General features: G+C 37.4%; 1 protein-coding gene across 1 annotated transcript; it reads right to left on the minus strand.

Moving 5' to 3' along the window:
* Window positions 1-3,670: 3,670 nt before the first annotated feature.
* On the minus strand, window positions 3,671-5,400 carry LOC141443448 (chorion class B protein PC10-like). The gene is made up of 2 exons (XM_074108749.1): window positions 5,292-5,400; window positions 3,671-4,106 (listed from the first exon to the last, which is right to left on the minus strand). Exons 1-2 carry the CDS (start codon window positions 5,340-5,342, stop codon window positions 3,705-3,707), a joined length of 453 nt encoding a protein of 150 aa, XP_073964850.1. The 5' UTR covers window positions 5,343-5,400; the 3' UTR covers window positions 3,671-3,704.
* Between the last annotated feature and the right edge of the window lie 4,493 nt (window positions 5,401-9,893).

Consider the following 9,893-nt stretch of genomic DNA (forward strand, 5'->3'; position numbering starts at 1 on the left):
CGGAGAGCCCCGCGGAACAGCAGAATACCTAACGTTGTGCATAAATACGTAAATAAATAGGGGACAGGAATTCTGAGTTTCTTAAGTACAAACCAAGCGTCAACAAGACACGCATTCACTTCGACGAGCGCTACTTAGTCGTTACAAAAGACAAACAGAATCCACTGGTGGCTGGTACGACAGTAATTTGCCGCTGAAGCCGCCACAGCTTCAGGAAGTGGAAGCCTATTTCGTCCACGGTTGTCACCGTTAGGTGTCAGACGATATAAGCGGACTTAAAGCTCAACCAAGGTACGTTATGGAGGAACCAAAGTCATTTCCATTAAGTTGGGAAAAACACAGAAAAGTTATGGGTTAGTACAAAATATACGTAGGCTGAAATGAAACGCTATAAAACGATCACTCCACACTACAAGAACAAATAAGGACTTCACCGCCACAAGACCGCAAAGATTCCCTCACACAAAGATTTTCCGAATGAAAATCAGCACTAAATATTTCACAAATAATTAAAAAACCAGAGAGTTAATCATTATTCCGCAGATTAATGATCAAGACCCCGACACTTTACTTCCTGAAGAAATACTCACATTTCTTGTAAATTAAAATTAATTCAAATTAAATAAAATCAAAAACCCCAATTAAAATTAATGAAATAAAATTACCCGATACTATTGACTCTAATTTGTTAACAAAATGGCGCACAGAAACTAAACCCCCGACTAGCAAAATAACGATGTTGACTCTACGAAATCTAAATCCATCTGGCTCCGCCCTTTTTGTGTCACCTCTATTTATAGCTTCTCTCCCGGGACCTCTGGTATTTTCGCGCCAAGCGACCAAACGACGCCAAGCTTACCAAAGTCGACAACGTTGACATTGCCAGCTCTCGCTTTTTCTTCTGCCAAATCCTTATTAAATCAAATAGCCAAATATTTTTGAACTAAAATTTCCTATCTTGAATTATCCTATTAACTATTCTGTAAATACGTTTCATTTTATAGCTATTCAATAAATCAAATATATTTTATTGTTATTTCCTTAACCTAAATAACAATGTATTTTAATTTAATTTTAACTCAACTTTAACTCTTTATAAAAGCCAATTACATACTTCGTTCTTATTCTAATTTGTTATAATTATAAATTTGCTCTTAAAATTTGCTTATAATTTCGCCACGTTCCTACTTTAAGTCAGTGCGACAGAGTTTGTAATTTCCTTAACTAAATGTGTTTAATTTACTCATTTGAATGAAAACTTAAATTTATAATAGAGATTATACTAATACGTAACGGTTTCTTAACTTATTTAGCTAATTTCGACAACTTGCCGTTTCCATGATAGCTAAATTAACATAATTATTACAAATGAAGATCTACTGTAGACTAATACTCATCACGAATTTGTGACCATAATTCTTGTTTTTAGATAAAATTACATTTCCATTACCTAAAGCGACCTCTATAATTCCCACGTGAAACTAACTAAATAGCCTCTCAGGTTTCCCGCTAAACCCAGTTCGGCATTAGTTCACTAATTTTCCATGACGCCTACCATTAATTCCTTAATTGACCATAGATGGCGTTTTTTTACATTAATTATTATACCCGAACAACACAATTCTAATCTCCAATTAAATTTAACATTTACTCATTAAATTGACTGCTAAATTATCCCTGCTTTAATTACATCGACATTCTAATCTCAATTACTCTTATTTAACTGTCTTTGTCGACATGTTTTTGTTTCGAGTTTCCATCAAACCTTCATAGATGGCCCCACTAACAATTTTCTACTAATTTATTCCCAGTGACGGTCGTGTGACATCCGAAACGTTACAGCTACCAAGGTACGTTATGGAGGAACCAAAGTCATTTCCATTAAGTTGGAAAAACACAGAAAAGTTATGGGTTAGTACAAAATATACGTAGGCTGAAATGAAACGCTATAAAACGATCACTCCACACTACAAGAACAAATAGGACTTCACCGCCACAAGACCGCAAAGATCCCCTCACACAAAGATTTTCCGAATGAAAATCAGCACTAGATATTTCACAAATAATTAAAAAACCAGAGAGTTAATCATTATTCCGCAGATTAATGATCAAGACCCGACACTTTACTTCCTGAAGAAATACTCATATTTCTTGTAAATTAAAATTAATTTATAAATTAAATAAAGCAAATCCCCAATAAAATTATGAAATAAAATTATCGATACTATTGACTCTAATTTGTTAACAAAATGGCGCACAGAAACTAAACCCCGACTAGCAAAATAACGATGTTGACTCTACGAAATCGAAATCCATCTGGCTCCCGCCCTTTTTGTGTCACCTCTATTTTATAGCTTCTCTCCGGGACCTCTGGTATTTTCGCGCCAAGCGACCAAACGACGCCAAGCTTACCAAAGTCGACAACGTTGACATTGCCTGCTCTCGCTTTTTCTTCTGCCAAATCCTTATCTCAAATAGCCAAATTATCCGTAAAATTTATTTTTGAACTAAAATTTCTATTTATCTGACACTATCCTAGCTTACTATTCTAGTAATACGTTTCGTTTTTATATTGTGCTACAACAACAATTTTCAATAAATATTTATATGTATTTGTCAAATACTTCAATTTTACCTCAACGTTTTAATTTCCTTAACCTATCTAACAATAATCTTACTCTAATGATAATTTTCTACTTATTACTCCTACACTCTTTGAATATAAATAGCCAATTACATACTTCTATTGTTCGTTATAAAATAGCTAATTTGCCTACAATTATTAACTGGTATCCCAAATTCGCGCCACTTATTCATAGTTCCCTTTGTCGTATTCACGCTACTCAAAATTTGCTTATAATTTCGCCACGTTCCTACTTTAAGTCAGTGCGACAGAGTGCTTGTAATTTCATCATAACTAAATGTGTAATTACTCTGCTAATACTACTCCGTTTTGAATGAAAACTTAAATTTATAATAGATAATGAACCAATGATCTATACTACGATTACGTAATGCTTGCATTTTCGGTTTTTCTTAACTTATTTAGCTAATTTCGACAACTTGCCGTTTCCATGATGCTTCCGTTGATATTTCTTTAAATTAACATAATTATTAACATCAAATGTATCTAAGATCTACTGAAGACTAATACTAATGATTCTATTACTATATAAGTCTATTTTTGATGAATTTGTGACCATATTTCTGTTTTTAGATAAAATTTACATTTCCATTACCAAAAGCGACCTCTATAATTCCCACGTGAAACTAACTAAATAGCCTCCCAGGTTAATCTGCCGCTAAACCCAGTTCGGCATTAGTTCACTAATTTTCCATGACGCCTACCATTAATTCCTTTAATTGACCATAGATGGCGTTTTTTTTACATTAATTATTATACCCGAACAACACAATTCTAATCTCCAATTAAATTTAACATTTACTCATTAAATTGACTGCTAAATTATCCCTGCTTTAATTACATCGACATTCTAATCTCAATTACTCTTTTTAACTGTCTTTGTCGACATGTTTTGTTTCGAGTTTCCATCAAACCTTCATAGATGGCCCCACTAACAATTTTCTACTAATTATTCTCCAGTGACGGTCGTGTGACACATCCGAACCGTTACAAGTATATAAGTAATCGTAGGATTAAAACTGCAAGTTACATGTTTATATAAATTGTATTTCCTTTTAACTTAGTTTCTGCACCGGCATCCTCCAAGCTGCGCCAGGGTCAGCCCAGAGGTGGAGACAGCGTTGTTTCCACTGGGATTCCCAGACTCCTGCACTATCACAATGTCACCATTCCCGCAGCCGTAGTCCACAGACGCAGACCCTGAGGTAGGCAGGATACCTTCCAGAGAGACGGCGCTCAGGAAAGGCATCGAGCCAGTTACTTGGACCTGGCCTTCCATTCCTAGTTCAGCGAGGACAGAGACACCATCGGTCGAGAGGGGGCCGTAGCAGGTGACAGTGAGAGGACCTCCGGTAGTTGCTGTGGCGGTTTTGGAGAAGCCGTAGTAGGAGTTGCTGTTAGAGTTGGAACAACTGGATGATTGTGAGGTCTGACGGCATCCGCAGTTCTGGGCTGATATAGACTGGAAAGGAAACGAATAGGTTAGTAATTTTTTTGAAACAGGCTTTACTTTGCGGAGGTCCATATCACCTAAATCTGGCAGCATCGTGAGCGGGTGTTGTTCTGAGGATGAACTCTGATTGAGTTCACAACGCGTCAGTGTTCTGTGGTGGTGGTGATATGTTTCATAGATCGTAAGGTTGCGCATGCGCAAAGTAATTGTCTTTACTTAGCTCATTTAAAAGGATTATTTCTTATACATTTTTATTAGCAATTATACGCTGGCAAAACCGTAATTAAAACTTCTTTCTCACTTCTTCTTCTCTTTTCTTTCGCGGTTCTTTTACACTTTTACTACTACACTAGTGTTTTGTGCTTTCGAAAAGACCACCATTGCCAAGAGAATACACCGCAAGAAACTTGGCAGAAAGTAATTTTTTCGAAACAAAATATACATTATAAACAAAATTACTGGCACCTGAGGTATTCCATCTTAGGCCTCTAGGTTGGCAACGCATCTGCAATACCCCTGGCGTTGCAGATGTTTATGAGCGGTGGTGATCTCTTACCATCAGGAGACCCACTTGCTCGTTTTCCATCCAGAACATTTATCATGAACTACTCGTATGTAATTATTTTGCTCACCTTATGATAGCTACATCTTTGCAACAAATATTAATCATACAACGTTTCCACCACCGCACTGTAAGAACACACACTAACCCCAACCCAACTATTACCGCCACAAAACACTGACGCGTTTCGAACTCAACCTGAGTTCATCCTCACCTGAGAATCAACTATCATTTAAAGCAGCGTTTCTACCAGAGATGTGCGTGGATGTGTTACGAGGAATATGTTTTTCATTAACCAATAGTAACGCTTCATTTGCCTCGCCTCGCTCCGCTCAGCTGTTGCCACCACAGATGAGCTGTTCGAGGATGTGTAAATGAAGCGTTTCTATTGGTTGATGAAAAACACATCCCTCGCAACACATCCTCGCAGATGATTGGTGGAAACGCTGCTTGAGGTCGCGGGTGACTCGGGTGAGCGAAGTAATTATTTATAGTTTATTGATATATGTATGTATATGAAAGCTACTTCGGGATATATATCGGGTTATAAAGTAGTCGATTGTGTTATTCTTGAGATCTATCTACACATAAACGCTCACAAACTTTCACAGTTAAAATATTAGTAAGTTTACCTGCATGATAACAGCCTGGAGGCAGACAACGAAGAAAATTTTTGCAACCATATTGATTTTCTAGTTCAAAAACTGTTTCCCGAATAATACTATTTTATATAGTAACACCGTTTTTATAATGCTTTCATTGCTTAAAGTATTATCGGGCATTATTTCGTCGCTACTTACTTAAGTTTCAATGATAAAGTACATATATATTTCTTCAAAGCCTTCCATTTTTGTTAAGCAATCACGTCGGTTGAAGTATGTGGATATTTGGGCGAAACTGTACGACTTATTTTTGCATCCATGAAACAAGGTGTTAATTAACTGAAAACCAGAAAGTAGTTCGCTCAGAATCGAGAGTAGAATCAATAACAGTATGTTTTAAATTAGGTTGTGTTTGTGTTTTTAAATCCCTTTTTTATTGCGCCCAGTCTAAAAGTTACGACTGCAACAGGCGCCAATTAAATATTTTAGCGAGGTTGTATACTACTTCGATAATTTAATACTGGCCGTTTTGCTGTCAATGTGTGATTTTCTTCTAAAAACGTCAAAGCGCAACTGACAAATACAAATTATAAGTGTAGAGTTAGAAATGAAGTAGAATTGCTGACTTAGCAAAACAGACGAATATAATTTAAAATAATAATAGTATTCAAAATTAAATGCAATCAACCTGACTTAAAATTAAAGAAATATATTTTTGGGGTGTCTGAGGTTTTCAGTTTTTAATTAATACCTCGGTAAAATTAAATTAAATTTGTCGGAAAAACTAATCGGCGTATCTGGCGACCAAAGAGCAGGCTTTTTCTTCGCCGAAAGACTGAGCCTCGCAGTGCAACGAGGCAACGCCGCCAGCGTCTTGGGTACAATGCCCCGCGCTGCGCTGCCTTTGGAAGATGAAGCCCGTTTTATGTGTTTTTATTTTTATGTAAAGTCAAAGTCAAAGTCAAAATATTTTTATTCAATTTAGGCTATAACAAGCACATATTTTGCAGGTGGTAGGACCTTGTGCAAGGTCCGCCCGGATTGCTACCACCATCTTGCTCGCTAATCCTGCCGTGCTTGCACTGTTGTGTTTCGGCGTGGAGAGTAAGACAGCCGGTGAAATTACTGGCACGTGAGGCATCCCATCTTAGGCCTCTAGGTTGGCAACGCGTCTGCAATACCCCTAGTGTTGCAGATGTTTATGGGCGGTGGTGATCTCTTACCATCAGGAGACCCATTTGCTCGTTTTCCATCCAGTCAAATAAAAAAAAAAAAAAAATATGAATGTCAAAAAAAATCTACCACCGGTTCGGAAAAACTTCTGTTGAGAAGAATGAGGCAAGAAACTCAACGAGGTATATTTTTAAACAGATTTACAATATTATTAAATGATATCTATACATCACAAATATTTAACACAACTTTATTTTTAACACAGTAGGTTCGCTATGTAATAAGTTTCGTTTGTAATATTTTTTGGAATTTTATTATAAAAAAACGTATGCAAACGACTTTTTGGTTTTAGCCAGTAAAAATCATTGTTTGATAATGATAACCCCCACTGCAGGTCACAAAAGCCCTTTTAGAGTGCCACTATGAATGACAACTTGTCACTTGCATCGACTGATCGCAACCCTCGCGACGCCGTCAGTCCACCTAAAGGGAGACCATTAACGCTTCGTCTTCCGGTTCGTGGTCGCTACTCGAGGATTTTCTCTCCCAACGGTTATCGTTCCTCGAGCGATGTGAATAGAATAGAATAGAATCTATTTATTGTCAAACTGTGGCCCGCCCATGCCACTTCAACTCTCTCTCTCTCCAGAAAGATCAGAAGCTCTCTCCATTCTTTACCAAACACCACAATAGTAAACCATACAAAACCAGGTACACCTACACATGGAGAGAAAATTAAAAGGTAAGTAATAGGCGCATATTGACTGAAAATCAGAATTCGCTGAGTATGGCTCTTTTTACTTCTTTTGGCACAATGTTTCTTTTATCGACTTTTTTCCTGTTAACCTTATTTAATTTACAAAGGTTATATGAGGTTTTCTAATTTTTTTTAGTTATAATCTTTATTGTTTGTTGTGCTGAATTTTGGTAAATACATTTATCCTTTCTTTCTTTCTTTCAGTAGCTAGACGATTCATACATGATAGCATTTCAAGCTAAATAATAATGTAGAAATAAATAAGAATACTAGGTAATAATAATATCACGTAATTTATTATTCTGCAACCAATTGAAGGTCTGGTAGATAAAGTTATGTATTTCAATATGTCAAGTTCACATAATTTCTTTATAATGTCACGTTCATTTTGTTACGTGGGAACTAACGCTGCAGTCAGTATCAAAAGGATGCAAGTTCATACAAATTGTATCACACCTGCATATTTTAAAGATGCAATCAAAAGGTTTTCTAGCGATGGTTAGATGGTCTAGACATGTTTTATCAAAATCGGTTCAGCTGTTTTTGAGATATTGAACTTTGAAGTGACAATGTCGGGGTTTTCCAACTTTTTGTAGGTTACGTTAGTTGCTATTATGTATAGGTATGAAGTCGATCACGCAACGAGTTCGCCGCGACTGATATGTGTATATAAAACACGCTTATACATAACTCGCAAGTGTAATAAAGTTTGGGGCCCTAGATGACAGACTTTTTTCTATTTTATTCTGCTTTAGAGGCCATAGATACAGAATATATAATAGTACTAACGTACAGAATGGCCACGCTCCGCCCCGCACCGGTTCGAGTTACCCCATCCCTCAAGATTACAGGAAAACCGCAGAAAATAATCAGGAAAGACTACAGCAGGGCTACTACGAAACTCGAAACTCAACGTTCGTGTCGATAATTTTTTTTCTCTGATAGTTTTTTTTGATAAAAAAATAATTTTTAATACAAGCTTTTTTGCTGTTTCATTTTTAATGTAGGTACTTGCATTGTCATCTAAAATACGTATATCAATCCTACTAATATAATAAATTCGAAACTTTGTGAGTGAGTGAGTATCTTTGTTACTCTTTCACGAGAAAACTGGCTGGCTGGAATATAGCATAGAGGCTACTTTTTATTCCGATATTCCCACGGGATAGGGATAAAATCTCGAAATAACAACCGCTGGGCTTAGAGTCATGAAAATGACATGATTGTCTTTAATGTAACGTTAATGAAACCATGATTTAAGTTTCGGGAATACCCACGGGATTTTTATAAAAATCCCTAAATTTTAATTCAGCTGCTGGATCTAATGATATACGTGTAGCGCAGGTACACAATAGTAAATTATATGTTTGTTAATAAAACCTTATAAAATTAATCGCATTATTATTTAACATTAAATTTCTCAAAATTAACATTATTTCTTGATATTTCTCCAATATAATGTAAATTCACCACCTGCTAAAATTTATTCCTTACTTCTCCATCTATTCCATTGTAAAGGTTGCCTGGAAGAGATCGCTCTGAAGCGATAAGGCCGCCTATTACTTACCTCAGAAAATCTCTGTGTATATGTCGGCGGCCGATCGTATAATCGAATCTAATTCCTAGGCATATCACGAAATGGCGCCTCACCGTTTAACGATTTGCCTAGTGACGTTTACGCAGGTCATGAAATTCCTAGGCATATGATGAAACGCCGCCGTATCGGTTCTGGCACTTCGCCGGCCGCTACCGTGACACGCTCGCTTCGCTCGCTCGGCTCGTGCGTTGTGGTCAAAATTCATACTTCCTAACCACTCCTCGCTTCGCTCGTCATACCTAAATTTTACTTTTTTTCGGCATATCACGATCTGCCCGGTATAAAGCTAGGAATATCGACGAATGCATTTCTCTCATCGATCTGCCGTATTGTTTCTCAGGCACATCGTAATATGCCTAGGAATTTTATGATCTGGCGGCTTTTGCTATCGGCTGCCGACATACATACCTGTGTTTTTTCTCAAGTAGCTAACTTAAAGTTCAACAGTCGGGACCCATTAGGTAAGAATTTTAGAGAGTCACGATTTAAATGAGTCCCGACTGTTGAACTTTAATTTTGCAGGTGGTAGGACCTTGTGCAAGGTCCGCCCGGATTGCTACCACCATCTTGCTCGCTAATCCTGCCGTGAAACAGCAGTGCTTGCACTGTTGTGTTTCGGCGTGGAGAGTAAGACAGCCGGTGAAATTACTGGCACTTGAGGTATTCCATCTTAGGCCTCTAGGTTGGCAACGCATCTGCAATCCCCCTGGTGTTGCAGGTGTCTATGGGCGGTGGTGAAGTCTTATTGTAGGTAAGGTGATAATTAATAGGAACGTATGGGTGCGAAAGAGACAGAATGCGTGAGTTTAATTGATGTAAGACAGAGAGGTATGCACAGTGAGCTTGAGCGATGAATGAAAGGGAAGATTAGTTTATTATAGGAGTAACGTAGTGTGTAGGAAAGAGACGGATGATATTGATAATAAAGCATTATGGCGGATCCCGTGTTTGATTCCTTACATGGCGCTGCGGACAGGATTTCATCAGACCATATTGTGGCACTGCCACCAACAGCATCAGGTAACCTATACATATTTGTACATATAGATCATGCAACTCGGTATATATTTGCAAAGCCTACATGCACATTGTCAGCACAGAGTGT

The sequence above is a fragment of the Choristoneura fumiferana genome, chromosome 27 (assembly GCF_025370935.1).
Source record: "Choristoneura fumiferana chromosome 27, NRCan_CFum_1, whole genome shotgun sequence".
Classification (NCBI taxonomy): domain Eukaryota; kingdom Metazoa; phylum Arthropoda; class Insecta; order Lepidoptera; family Tortricidae; genus Choristoneura; species Choristoneura fumiferana.